General features: G+C 36.0%; 2 protein-coding genes across 3 annotated transcripts in view; both read left to right on the top strand.

Annotated features, from left to right (window-relative positions):
• thrab (thyroid hormone receptor alpha b) overlaps positions 1-15,038 on the top strand; it is a 628,197-nt gene that overhangs the window by 380,909 nt on the left and 232,250 nt on the right. The gene's annotated exons all lie outside the window — the stretch shown is intronic.
• arhgef15b (Rho guanine nucleotide exchange factor 15b) lies at positions 35-13,674 on the top strand. Of its 2 annotated transcripts, none has more exons than XM_043253314.1 (16): positions 35-384; positions 2,856-3,344; positions 5,786-6,526; positions 7,413-7,464; positions 7,586-7,653; positions 7,845-8,098; positions 8,620-8,780; positions 9,091-9,243; positions 9,362-9,491; positions 10,056-10,130; positions 10,532-10,624; positions 10,847-11,001; positions 11,196-11,360; positions 12,131-12,216; positions 12,363-12,467; positions 12,562-13,674. In XM_043253314.1, exons 2-16 carry the CDS (start codon positions 2,942-2,944, stop codon positions 12,723-12,725), a joined length of 2,805 nt encoding a protein of 934 aa, XP_043109249.1. In that variant the 5' UTR covers positions 35-384; positions 2,856-2,941; the 3' UTR covers positions 12,726-13,674. The 2 variants fall into 2 exon arrangements, with proteins under 2 accessions (XP_043109249.1, XP_043109250.1); XM_043253315.1 differs by lacking the exon at positions 35-384 and adding an exon at positions 1,248-1,368.

The following is a 15,038-nucleotide window of genomic DNA, read 5'->3' as shown; positions in this document are numbered from 1 at the left end:
AATGGGATGGGGTGCGATGGGAGGAGGGGTGTGCTCTAATCGCGCTGTCCCTGTCCGGCTGTTCTTACACACACGCTCCCGAGCAGGAAAACAAAGAGCCAGAGATGCGCGTGGATTTACCGGAGAGGACAACAAAAGAGGAAAGACGAAAGTAACGTCTGACCAGATCCGCACGGATATAAAGATCGCGCTGGGATGTGGCGATCTGTTGCTGTCATTTTAAAGAAATGTATTAACACAGACGTCTGCGTAACCGTTCATGTGCGCCGTGAGAGTTACACCACGCCACTCTGATGTTTTTATTTTTATGAGGAAGTTTGCCCTGGACACATTTCAGGAATTCGCCTTTCTTTATGGATTATCTAGGAGAGTGAGACACATTTGGTAAGTAGTCTGGAGTACTGTTACACGTACGACTTCTAGCAGCCTCTGCTGTAACTGTATATAGTATAAACCGCGTCTAATCTAGTTGTTGCTATGTCTGATGTACGAATGGACGCTAAATTAACGACAGGTTACGTCATGTTGCGTTACCACCGGTTCACACGGCAGATCCTTGCTGTAGAAATATTGACTTTCAGATTTAATGCCCATTTTTCATTGGCCCATTGTTTCTGAAACATTGTCACGAGTGATTATGAACGAAATTACGTGTCAGGTCTCACAATATAGAGGTAACCCAGTGCAAATACCACATACACACCCTTAGGGGACAGTTTAGACTTTATATACAGTTAGTTATATCCTAAGAGAAAAGTTTCTGTATTTTTTTTTTTTACATTAAAAGTGCTTATTATTAATATTTATACATACTGTTGATATACATCACAACATCCCCGTGATTCTAAAGAATCCGAAAGCAGATCCACAGGAAAGGAGGATTCCATTCCCAAGATGTTTATAGTTTGGAGGGGAAGTGTCTTGTACACATTTTTGGAAAAAAATGCTCAGCAGGGGATACTTGGATGTCCTGTTGCTTGAGGGGATGTTTATACCTTATTGAAGTTTGAAATATCAGAAGGATGTTAAAACTATGAAACATTATCTAAATGGTAGCCCTTTCGGCCATCCTGTTTCTCCCCACGGGAAAGCATTTCTTTCTGGCTTTGTATGTTTGGGATATCGAATTATCAGGGAAACACAGCAGCGCAGCGAGAACTTGACGGACCTGCTGGGTCTGTTTGAGGGGTGGGAGTCAAGTGAAGTCAGTGACACCAAAGCTCAACCCGACTAGAATTGTTGACACAGGAAGTCGTGTTGACACACCCGTTCCTTTCCAATATTTCCAGTATGGGTTTATTCCAAACCAATTCCATTCGAGGCATTGCCATTGTTTTTAAACAAAGAGAAACAACAAGCGATGAAATGGTATGTATATGTACCACTAATCGTATTATTTTAATCTCACCATGCATTCCTAAGACGTGCACAGGCTTTAGGAATCTGAACGGTCAAAGTACCTGGTATGTACTTTAAACGTGACGTCCTAGCTTAGTTTTGTGCTTTTTCCGGGATCCTGTTTCACTAACCAGGCTGATTGCAAGTTCAGGTCATATTTTATATAAATCTTTATAATATATATAATTTATTTCATATTTTCATATATAGATTTTTACCTGTAAGCGCAAAGTACAATGCCGTTAAACCTGTACGATGTGAGGTAACTCCAGTACAAAGATCACTGCTTTTAATTTTATTTAATGAGTTACCAGATCTAATCGCCCTGACAAATATATATGTACTTCTGAGGACTTTGACTCCTGTAGATGACTGAAGTTCCAGTTACAATATACTTTTCATGAGGGATATGAAACTGAAAGAATGGAAACTAGGGCTGGACTGCATGTTTGTCCTATATCAGTCATTGGCTTATATTGGAGTTTTTCATTTTTTTTATTCACTGTGTCTGGCAATTTTAAATATTTAAGTGTGCATCTTTTATATTAATTAGGTTGCTCCTATTATAGATATTTGAAAACAATCTTTTATGCAGTGTGTAACACATCTCTAAGAGAATGAAAACATCCTGCAAAATACTGAATCTGAAAGTTTACCGTGTGAACAGTTATTGTCTCCCAAAAGAAAGAGTCAAGTATGTATCATGAAACAAGCCGTTTTAAAAAAAGGTAAAAAGGTTCAAGGTAAAAAGAAATGCCTATTATGGAATGAATTAACGTGTTTTTTGATCTTTCAATGCGTGTCAACCTGTTGTTGTGGACTTTCAAAACCAAAATAAGAACCTTTCGTAACCCAAAATAGGGGCACTTTAATACACTGTTAAATTCTTAATATAAGAAATCTAAAAATGTATATGTTACTTTTTTTGTGGTGTGTAAATTAATTAGCTCAATTTCAAATTTAGCATTTAAAAACATATAATTTAAAATGATTTATTTTGGTTTTAGTGTTTTAACTCATTCATAAAAAAATAATAGACATAAACATGAAATGAAATTTTTTTTAACTGTATATTTTCGATCTGAATGTGTTTCATGTGTTTCATCGTTTCAGTTTTTATAATGTTTAAGCAAAATGTAAGAATTCTATTCTCCAATAATTTAATCTACTATGACCCAGCTGTCCCTTCAAGTTCAGAACCATGTGCCTCTGACAATAAATGCAACAACCAAGTCACCAGACTACATGTTTTCGCATTTAACATTAATTTGTTACAATCTGATGCTTGTCACAACATGTGATTCATTTTCACTGTGACATTAATATTGCCCATTTAGCTATACCAACCAGAATTGTTGTATATCTTATCTTATACGCTCTGGGATTGATCAAGTGCTGAAAAGAGCCTGTAAAGATGCATCAATCATGTTTAGAATCTTTACTATTTGTTTCTGCAGGTTGAAGATTGAAGACCCTCTCTAACCCTGCTGCCTGGCCTCATATTGGCCAGGTTGCTTTGGTTAAAACATCGAAACCGATCAGGATGTCTTCTCAAGAGTCTCAGAATCTGCCTCAGAAACCTGAGGTTAAACAAAGACCCCCGGTTCCCATCAAGCCATCCAATAATGCCTCAGACACCTCAACTGTGGAAAGTGCAGCCTCCCAGAACTCTGGGAATGTCAAAAAAATAGTCAACAAATTCAGCCAGCCAGAGTCTAAGATACCAAGTGGAGATGCATCAAAGAGCACCAGCATAGAATGGAGACAACAAAGACCTCCTGCAATAAAGCCCAGACGCAAAACGAAACGTTCTTCCCCCATCAGCGATGGCAAGGCACCTCCTCTGCCTCCAAAGACCAGACAAAATCACAGTGAACAGAAAGACGAGGTGGACAGCCAAGAGAGACAAGAAGGAGCTTTTAGTTCTTTTGATGGAAGCCGATCAGGTACGATGCATTTACTTTCTTTTCAGGATTTGTTTGACCTACTTTTGCCGAATTTTTTTCCTCAATAGACCGTCACAAAGTTGCATGTTTGTTCAGTGAGTCTTTTATTTTGGGAGAACTTTCTTTAAACATTCAAGCAGCTCAGAATTTAAGCATCCTAAAGGTTTTACATCATTGTAACCTTCTGTGTGTTTATTTTCTTTGATTTATACACACTGACATGTAAAAAGTAGACAGACCGAGAAATGAAGACAAGAATCGGGATAAAGAACAAATACTATTTACAGCATTAAATTAAGGGACTCTGCTACTAAAGTCATATTTTAATCAGGTTAATCTTCTGATAATCTGCTAAACTCCGCTGCCCTCTGTTAGTGTTGCTAGTAGTCTTGGAGAGATGGAATGTAAATTGCGAGTTTGGGTTTTACAATATAATTTTGAAAGTAACTTTGAATGTGAACTTTGCGTTTGACGCACTTCTGGAGTTTAAGCTGTTTGTGTTCCTAAAACTCATGCCAGTGTTATTTTGTTCACTTCAAATGGAATTGATCAGCTTTCTCGCACTTGGATGTTTTAGTTTGTATTTATTTATTTAGAATTGAGTCACACATAATTCAGGTGTGACATATCGGAGGTCTTTTTGTTGTTGATGAGTCTGTAGGATTATACAGTCTGTGTCATCTGCTGAACAGATGGTTGTAGGGGGATAACATAACCCCTCCTGGAACTAATTATTTTAAAACTACATTACCTTTCAAAAGTTTACAATACATTATAAACAGTACTGATGAATGCAAAGCTTGAAAGAAAAGACTTGAAAGATATATATATATATATATATATATATATATATATATATATATATATATATATATATATATATATATATATATATATATATATATATATATATATATATATATGCTAGAATAATACATTTGTTAGTAATTAAATTGTAGATGTCTGCCTAAAGACTTTTTTTTCCCAGGTTGTGTCAATAAACATTACCATAAAGGCTGTTCCAAAGTTGAAGATCCATAAAAGGAAAAAGCTTGACCTTCTTTTCTTACTTAACATCCCCTTTTGGACATTATCTGAGAATATATTGTTCATAAACCTCTTTTACATTGACGTTTATGTGAACTGAGCTAGTTTGACTGTTTAGGAGGCTTGGAAGTAACATACAAGTGGCCTTTATGTGATTTATGTGATTATTGGGGTAATAAACCAGTTTCCCACCCTTGAGTTCATACATTCGGCTAGTCCAGAATCCAAGGGAGGTATGAGCTAGTCAGTTACCAGTGTAGGGAAATGGCAGAAGGGCTAAAACGGGCATTTGGCAAGATCAAGCAAAATGTATTCGAGGCGATTGAAGACCTGCGGGTCAAGAGGGGGGAGGAGGGATCGACACAGCGCAAGGGTTCAATGCAGAAGTTGACGGCATTGATAACCGCAGGCTCAAAGAGTGAGGTGGACCGGTCAAAGAAGCAGAGAAAAGATGGTAATCCGAGATCACATACACTGGAAAGCCTTTGGAGAGCAATATAACTTACTGCAACTACAGTTCGTAGAACTGTACTCCTTTGTATTTCTGTTCCTTTCATATGGTTTGAATGTCATGTGGTGTAAGCACCAAGTAAAGAGTCATTTTCTTTTAATCTTTAGTAAAATAAATAAATTAAAAGTAAATGTGAATGTAGTCATCAAGATGAATTTTCAAAGTAAATTCAAAGCATGTTCATTTTCATGTCCTTTCATGTTAATTATTCACAGAATATTACATTCTTCTCACCTGTTTTGTTGAAATATGCTGATGTTTTATTATTATCATTTGCAGATCAGAAATATAAACATTGGCTATAGTCAGTTTCAGTTTTTTGGTTTCAATTTGTTGAACATAGTAGAATGAAAGGTTTTAACCGTTCCATAATTTAGAAAATACAGTAGGTTTTTAGGAATAAAATATTCCGATAAATGTTACATGAACAAACCCCTCTGTAAAAACCTTCAGAAATTAGGGGGAAAACGGGAAGAAACTTCCCATCTCAACGCAGGAGGGGGAAAAACTTACTTTTGAGACCTTTAAACCTATTAAAACATAACTGAATAACAGACATAACTAAATAAAAGCTAATAAAACAAATACATAAATGTGGATTTTGGATGTTTTCTGTCAACTAGTCTGAAAGAAAGACATGTTAGGGAAGCAATTAGTTGATTAGTTCATGAAAAAATATGGATTAACGCAAGACCTGTAGTGTTTCTTTAATGATGCTTTTTTTCTCTGTAATTATCTCCCCAAAATATTTCTGAATGATTTTTAATATTCATTAAGAAATAAAAGTTTTAAATAACAAAAACAAATACATGTAATTGCATCACGTTATTTACCCATCTTAAAGTTCATTTAAACCCTGACCATAATCTGTGTCCTCTTCTAGCTCCTGATGGAAAAGAGCGAGCGGAGCAGGATTCCAGTCCTCTTCCAGAGCCTCACTGTGAGAAGAACTGCGGCTGTATCTGTCACCTGCAGAGGCCTGGCATGAAGCTCGTATGGGTGCCAATAAGCGAGCAGGATGATGATGATGAGGCTGAGGAGGATGAAACTGAGTACAGCGATACTGAGGATCAGAATGAAAGAGTAGAAGAAGAGAATGAAGACAAGTCCAATAAAGAGCCGGAGCCTTTGAGTGAATCATTAGCTAAAGACGAGAACAAAAAGGAGAAACTGCTAATTAAAAAAGACAAGTTCGCAGAGACTCGTAACCTAATAGAGCAGCAGCTGAGGAGGAAATCGGACCCTGGACCTCCAACGTTGATCGTCTCTGCTGTCTCGTTTCCCCAGACTCCTCTAAACGTCCCTAAAGACCAGCCTTTGGAGGAGCCGGAGGAGTCCATCTACGATGTTAGCCTGGAAGTGGTCACTCCACCCAGACCTCAAAAGGGGTCGGACTCTGTAAGCAAGGATACCCCTCCGGCCATTCCTCCCAGAATGCCTTTAGATAACAAGGGTCCTCGCATTATTCTGCCTCAGCCTCTGGCGCGTCCTTCCTCCCCTCTGCTTCCCCCTAAAAAGGGAAGCCCACCTGCCAGTCCCCGACCCCAAAGAGCTGCACCACCTCCGCCAGCTAAGACCTATGAGAACGGAAGACGCCTCAGCAATTATTCCCTCAAGTCTATAGGTACATAAAGGCTTTTAACGTCATCACGAAATCAGAAATTCATGGTCTTAAATGTTCCTAACAATGTTGTTGTTATAGTATATACGTTTATTAGCTTTTATTTTTAGATTATATACTTAGTATTATAAATATTTTAATTTAAAATTTATTTTTAGATTAGAATTTTTTTCCATTTTAGCGATATAGTTGTTTTGTTGCAATATTTGATTTTGCCATTTTTATTATTATCAATTAAATATATATTTTTTTAGCTCTATTTAGTTTACTTTCATTTGAGTATTTTAGTTCTGTTTTTTTTTTTTTAGTTTTTACAGTATTAAATTTTTTTATTTTTTTATTATTTTTAATTCTTCATGTTAGTTCGAGTCTATTAAATAACATACAACTTATGATTTTAATTTTTTTTTTATAAACTGACTTCATCTTGAAAAGCTTATTAAATGCTCAATCAACATATTTTATTCAAAGCTTAATAAATGCTTTAGACGTTTTTGAAAGTTTGTTAACTACTGTAGTTAAATATGTAACCTTATTGTGAACTTTTACCAGTTTTTTTTTTTATTATTATTATTTAATATTATTTTCATTGGCAAAATGATTTTTAATCATTTTAGTTTTAGTTAACATTAACAACACTGCTCCAAACATGTATAACTTGCTTTCTTTTTTAGGGGAAATTCTTTTATGAAATGCCCACTGTTCACAATCCAGTCTATCATCATCTTTTTTTTTTCTTTCTGAGGATACTATTTCATACAGAAATGCATTATATTACGGATATAAAATATTTAGAGCATTTCCTTCAGTTGTCTCAAACTGAAACTTGTTGATCGTCTTAGTGTGTTTGTTTTATTGTACATAATCGTTTGTTTCTCGACATCAACAGATGAGAATGACAGTGCAGGGGCTGATGGGGAAAAATGTGGATCCATTGAGAAGTATATATCTTTTTTTTATATTTCTTTAATTTCTCAAAGAATGTCTGCTCTCTTGAGCTTATTATAAGTCACACTGCTGTCACATTTGTCTTTATCGCCTGTAACTCAATCTTTGTCACAGCTCTAGACCTCCAAGATCCATTCCACGTCGCCAGCAATCTGTTGACTTGGAAGCTGGGATGCCTGAGGGTATAATTTTTGCTGAATGAATGAATGAATTACTAGTTTTAAATTAAATGTTATATGACAGATATGACGAAAATAAAGAATTACATTATAAATAAAAACATTATAAATAAATTGTGAAGAATGAGATGTTACGATATATTAGTAAAAAAAATAGGGTTTGAATTTAATGGCGTGTTTTCTGACCCTTGCAGAGCTGTATCAGTTTTACACGGAAACATATATACACAAGGAGATCAGGAGGACAGTATGTCGCAACATCAGTAAAACCAGCATAGACTTCCCGATGGACCCACACATTACATCCAGCCCAGAGAAAGGAGAAGTGCGTTCCAGATCCTGCAGTGTCCCGAATCTCAAGCAGAGCAATTTATGGCGGGACCAGTCAGCAGTACGGGACAGTGGCGTCCTGCAGACCTTAAGTCCAGAGGAGTGCAAGTACCAAGAGGTGAGCAGAAATCCTCACTGCACAGAACGCAGAAGAGAGCACGTACTTCATAGTCAGTGCTGAGTTTCGAGGCTTTGTGTGTTTGGGCGTATGGAAAACAAAATTGAGAGCGAAAGAGAAGAAAGAAAGGATGGAAATCTGTAGGAGAGACGGGGTGGATGGGAAAGAACATTGTGAAATACTATTACAGTTTAAAATCGCTAAAAAATTATGTATTTCTGTAGTGCAAAACAGAGCTATTACTTCCGTCTTCAGGGTCACATGGTTCCTTGGAAATTATTATGCTGATTTGTAGTTAAAAAATAGTTTTTATTGAAATTAACACAGATTTAATTGTTACTAAAAACAGCTGTACTGCATATATTTCAAATAAATGTTTTGTAGCATCATAGATCTTTAGTGTCACTTTTGATCGATTAAATGTATATTTTTTTGTCTCTCTCTCTCTCTCTCTATATACATATATATAAATTGACACCCACCCAATATAATATTTACGTGTTTCTTTTCTTTGAGTGCAGAGCATGTTCGAGGTGATTACATCAGAAATATCGTATCTGCGCTCTTTGCGTGTGCTAACTGAGCATTTCATGGAGTCAAGTGACTTGAATGATACGCTCATTAACATGGACAAAAAAACCCTCTTCTCAAACATTCTGCGCATCCAAGAGGTCAGCGAGCGGTGAGTGCCCGTGTACAAAATAAAGACAGTTTAGATTTGCTGAAGCAGCACTGCATCACCCCTGCAAATGAGTTTTGTTTATATACACGATCCCCATAGACTACATTTGCGGCATGTTATTGTACAGCGAACGAACGATTTTCCAGGTGTACCGCATTAGAATTTGCTGAGACGGCAGCGTTTGATAGAAAGCCGTTAAACATTAAAACAAATACACCATCATCACCTAATAATCCGATGCTTCGAACAATGCAGTAAAACAAGTCACAAACATTCATTTCCAAATACCACTGTCTGTTGATGTTCACAGGTTTCTAAAGGACCTGGAGGAGCGTCTAGATGAGAGCGTTATCATTTCTGACATCTGTGACATCATCCACTATCACGCTCAACATCATTTTCCTGCGTACATCGACTACGTTCGAAACCAGATTTATCAGGAAAAGACTTACAGTACTCTAATGTGAGAAACTCATACACCTGCACACACAAGCAAGAACTCAAACTGCTTTGTGTGATATTCTCATCATTCATTTATTTAGTATTTGCTCAGTTGTTCTTTTGCCTGATATCTGTTGCAGGCAGTCTAACACTCAGTTTGCGACAGTAATCACCCGACTCCAGGAGTCGCCCGTTTGTCAGCGACTGCCCTTTATGTCCTTCCTGTTGCTGCCCTTTCAGCGAATCACACGCATTAAAATGCTCATTGAGGTGAGTGAATAATATGCCTAAGCCACTTCAGATACGTGACCCTGGACCACAAAACCAGTCATAAGGGTCAATACTTTTAAGAAACTGATAGATAAAACTATTTGAAAAACTGAAATCTGAGGATGCAAAAAAAACCGAAATATTGAGAAAATGGCCTTTAAATTTGTCCAAATTAAGTTCTTAACAATGCATACTACAAATTTAAAATTAACATTGGATATATTTATGATAAAACATTTACCCATACAATGTGTAGCTGGCTGTTGCTACGAATATATTCATGCTACTTAAGGTTTTGTGGTCCAGGGTCACATACATTAAAAAAGAAAAATGTTTGATCAAATAAATGCAGCTCCGCTGAGCATTTAGAAACTACTTTTAAAAACATAAAAAATCTTTATGACCCCAAAATTGTAAACCATAGCACATTTGTATTTGTTAGAACCAATTTCTGTTGATTTTTGGAGCCTTTGTTTTGTTGTTTTGTTTTGTCCTAAAGTGATCCAGGCAATATGAAAATAATCCAGATTTTTTTTTTTTGCAATTTTTTTTTTTTTTCATCAGAACATCCTAAAGAGAACGGCTGTCGGGACAGAGAAGGAGCAAACGGCATCTAAAGCTCTGGACTCTGTGTCTAAGGTAAATACCTCAAGGTCACAGTAAATGCACCCTGTTTTTTCCTCTCATTATAAAGCCCCTCCTCGTCCACGGTTCCTTGATCAAACTAGACCTCATTGTTCCCAGAATAGCCTGTTAGAGAGGAAGACAAATAGAAAAGAGAGCAAAAATAATTGGAAAGCGGGGGAGAGAGTGGAAAACAAGGTTAAATGCAAGTCGGGTGGATTTTTAAAGCATGTGGCTAAAAAAGGATGTTTATTGTTTTTCATTTTCATGAACCGAAATAGGTCATGTTTAATATGTTTGTTATGCATTCAGATTCAACTGTCTGTTTTAAAAGATCGTTTTGGTGTGTGTACGTATTGTTTGTGGCTGTGTTGTCAAATGTGATCTTAAATTGCTTGTCACGCATGTCCTCGCAGATCATTGAAGAATGCAATACTCAGGTTGGAAAAATGAAGCAGATGGAGGAACTGATTCAGATTAATGGTATGCTGGAGTTTGACAAACTAAAGGTGAGCAAACAGATTTTTGTGTTAACGTTTATGAAGTAAACCTGGCTTTGCAGAGCATTTATTATTACATCTACCAGAATGTTTTATTGAAATTAAAAATAAATTCATATTTACTATTATATTTTATACAAAAAAAGATCTGTGAGTATATCTTATAAGAATTATTTCAATGCATCTATTTATACGTTTAAATGTCATCTCATAATTGAATTATTTATTTAGGCGGTGCCAATTATTTCTCAAACACGTTTCTTGGAAAAACGAGGAGAGCTGCAGGAAGTGAACAGAGGAGGGACATTCTTGAACCTCCGCCCCAAATTCAACCCCGTTTACCTCTTTCTCTTCAATGACCTACTTGTCATTGCTAGCAAGAAAAGGTAGAAAGCTGAAAAACCTGTTTGTGTTATGGCTTTATCTGTTTTACGAGGGTTACAAAACATTGTATTTAAGGGCTATTTATATGCATTCACTCTTTAATGATTTTTTTTTTTTTTGCGAAAAGTAACAACCCTGATTGGATTTGCTGTTTAGTTAATCCTGTGGTTTCACTCATTCATTTCTTGTGCTGTAGTTCTGAGCGGTATGTCGTCCTGGATCATGCCCATCGCTCCCTGGTCCAGGTGCAGCCTTTTAGGGAGGTCACAGCTGCCCTCAGCCTGGAGCACTGCTTCTCTCTGACTCTGCTGGAGAATCACCAGGGACGCCAGATGGAGAGAGTTTTCAAAGCTCCTACACAGTGCGTGGAGTTATAAATAAACTGCATACTATTTATTTTACTCATCCGTGAGACATGTTCGTTGCTCCATTATGTTTTTATTCCCATAATGGTGTTTTTTGTTGTTGTTGGTAATTCAAAGTCTTGTTAATGTACACTACAAAATAAATATTTGGGATCAGTAAGATTTTTGTAATATTTATGATCATATTCTTCATTATTTCATGAAAAATTACTAGGCATTACACCAGTTTTTGGTGTCACATGATCCTTCAGAAATCATTCTAATATACTCATTTGCTGCTCAGGAAAAATGTATTATTATCAATGTGGGAAAAGAAATATTTAAAAAAACATGATAAATGATTTCATAATTTTCTGATGAATAATGCATTTTTTAAAGTGCAGCATGTATTTTTAGTAGAAATGTTTTGTAACATTAGCGTCTTTTCTGTCACTTTTGATCAATATAATATGTCCTTGAGTATTAAAACTTAAAAAAACTAAAAATCATACGCACCCCAATGGTTTAGCACATGCATAAGTATTATATTAATAGGAATACAAATGCACAAAAATTATTTTCAGAAAAAAATATGTCAACAGTGTATCAGTAGGCATCCGCACTTTGGATAAAAAAAATTCTCTCTCTCTCTCTCTCTCTCTCTCTAAAATCAATAATATAATTTTTTATGTTGTATATATCATAAAATGCAAAAATCACATAATTTGAATTTTAACTATAAAGATGTATGTGCTTTAAAGACTAGGTAATTTGTCTCTCCGATCAGATCTGACCTGCACAGGTGGTTGGCGGCATTCCCGAATCCCGATGACCCCAACAATGATCAGGAAGAAGTCATATATGAAGACTGGGGTAAGTGTGGCTGCTTATTTCCGTAAGCCACCGAGGTTTATGACTCATATGTGATGTGTTGACGCTTGCCTTTGATTTTGATTGCAGAAACACGTCTCAACAGCTAGATTTCTTTCCAATCATATATATGTGTGTTTGTGTGACAGATTGCCCTCAGGTGCAGTGTGTGGAGCAGTATGTGGCAAACCAAGCAGATGAATTAAATCTGGAGCCCACAGAGATCATTAATGTTGTGCGCAAAACCAACGAAGGTGTGTCGAGCAACACCTTCCTTTTACTGGAAGCACATCTGACATTCTAGCGTTGTTTTTGTTCATCCATCTGACGCTTCTTTCCTTCTTTAAGGTTGGTTTGAGGGAATCCGTCTATCAGATGGACAGAAAGGCTGGTTCCCCGTAGCAAACGTACTGGAAATCACCAACGAGCATGTCCGACGGCGCAACCTCAGAGAGCGATACCGTGTCATCCAGGCTGCCGGCATCGTGGCCAAAACGCGAAGTATACCATAGACTAAATATATGCTGAAACCTGGCAGATCGAGAATTCCTGAAATGAGAATGGACTTGTGGACTGTAGATGTTTGATACAGACTCGGTATGGACGGGGAGCAGTTTGATGTGTCTCAAACATCCTTTTCAGGATCGGAAATATAATTCTGTTGGAATTTTAAGCAAAGAACATGGGAAACCTGTGTTGTATGGCTTGGTTTTGTACAACACAAATCTCATTTAAGTGTGTCAATTTTATTCAAATGTTCAGTTGTTTTGGATACTAATATGGAATGCACATTGTTTCAGAAATGTGTGTGTGTGTGTGTGTGTGTGTGTGTGTATGTTTGTGTGTACAGGTATATGTGAGTCTGTGCGTGCTTGACATTTTTAACACTTCTTTTCAAGGCCAAACTGGAATTCCAGTTAAGCAAGGCGGATGGTTTAAATGGTGCAGTATGTCACATGATATCATATCACATGATCTGATTGGTTGGTTGGTTCAAAATATCACATGCACTCATCAAGATGTGTGGCTCAACCTGCATGACTAGACTTCAGTTTTTAATGGAAGCACCGAATGTTCTCATATCAGCTTATTTACTATTAACAAAATTAGTTTGTTTTTATACCGTTGGAACGATGAATTGATTTGCCAACCCAGCAAGAAACAAAGTCTATATACAATTTTACACAACTTCCATTTATAATGACGTGAAAGTAAGTGCATTATGACGGATTTTCATTTTTGGGTTAAAAAAAAACGATGTCACAGAGGCATGATCTGCTCCAGATATTAAACACTGCTTATAATTTTCTTCTTGGACTTCTTGGAAAATGACAGATTGCAGTTTGAAGACTTTCTCTGAATGTGGAATGCTCCAGTAACGCCTGTCTCGTGAGACTGCTTGGATGTGTGGGAATAGGAGCTGGTGTAAATGTACATTAAACTCTAAAACCGTATCATACACATAGAAATTTTATTCTCTTTTTAATTAGGACATAAACTGAACAGTTTAACCTTGGAAAACGACAGGAGTTCTTTATTTAACAATGTAAAGCCTGACATATGAAATAATAGAAGAATCAAATGGATTAGTATAGTGAAGTTATGGACAAAATATGACATTCATATAGTTCTAGCATGGTATAGTAAGAATATTGAGCAACTTGCTGTGGCCAATAAAATTATATTTGGATAGTTTATAATGTGCATCAGCAATGTTTTTATAACAGTATACTCACATACATACACGTTATTTCTCTATATTTCTCCAAATAATATATATTCATAAGGTGATATTATTATAGCCTGTTGTATGATTTGTTTTTGACACATGTTAATAAAACAAAAAAGGATAATGGATAGTAAAGTAAACATAAGCTGCTTTAAGCTAGTTAATGTTCATCTTGACATATTACAGTTAATATACAAGCTAGTCTTATGTTTACTTCATAAAAATAATTTACAAATACAAATGTGCTATGGTTTACAATTTTGGGGTCATAAAGATTTTTAGTGTTTTTTTTAAAAAAGTAGTTTCTAAATGCTCAGCGGAGCAACATTTATTTGATCAAACAGTAAAATTGTGAAATATATTGCAAATATATATTTTTCTGTTTTAATGTATGTGACCCTGGACCACAAAACCTTAAGTAGCATGAATACATTCATAGCAACAGCCAGCTACACATTGTATGGGTCAAATTTTTTTGTTTTGTTTTTATGAAAATATTTAGTACATTTTTTATCGTAAATATATCCAATGTTAATTTTTAATTTGTAGTATGCATTGTTAAGAACTTAATTTGGACAAATGTAAAGGCCATTTTCTCAATATTTATATTTTTTTGCATCCTCAGATTTCTTAAAAGTATTGCCCCTTATGACTGGTTTTGTGGTCCAGGGTCACGTATTTGAAGTGTGCATAGTAGTACATATACCACAAACTCTGACCCTGGACATTATTCGAATTATACTAAAATGCTTTTTGCTTGCTTTTTCTTACTAAATTAGTGCGAGCCATCAAACAGACAAAATTTTATATTGGTGATTTGAGATCCTTATGCCTCTGGCGCCATCTAGTGGACAATATACATCTATAATTGCAGTTTTGGGTACATTAGGTTATTATTTTAATTAAGTTGATGTGACCACAACTGTTAAGGCTTACTGTTTTTTTCTGTCTCCTATAAACCTAATAAAAAGCTCAGGTTGTTCTGTACAAAGATCTATAACACGACAGGGCAGGAATTTATTCATATGAGCTAAAACACTTACCCATAATAACTATGGCCATTATAAATCGAATTACATATTTTATATAATTGTTC

The sequence above is a fragment of the Puntigrus tetrazona genome, chromosome 12 (genome assembly GCF_018831695.1).
Source record: "Puntigrus tetrazona isolate hp1 chromosome 12, ASM1883169v1, whole genome shotgun sequence".
Classification (NCBI taxonomy): Eukaryota; Metazoa; Chordata; class Actinopteri; order Cypriniformes; family Cyprinidae; genus Puntigrus; species Puntigrus tetrazona.
This window is presented reverse-complemented; position numbering and strand designations above follow the sequence as displayed.

What these genes read in the sequence shown, in the direction of transcription:
- arhgef15b (XM_043253314.1), top strand. Translation starts at nt 2,942, where the DNA reads ATGTCTTCTCAAGAGTCTCAGAATCTGCCTCAGAAACCTGAGGTTAAA. An exon ending in CTCTGGACTCTGTGTCTAAG is followed by an intron (nt 10,131 to 10,531) that starts GTAAATACCTCA and finishes ATGTCCTCGCAG; the next exon opens with ATCATTGAAGAATGCAATAC. An exon ending in AGTCATATATGAAGACTGGG is followed by an intron (nt 12,217 to 12,362) that starts GTAAGTGTGGCT and finishes TTTGTGTGACAG; the next exon opens with ATTGCCCTCAGGTGCAGTGT.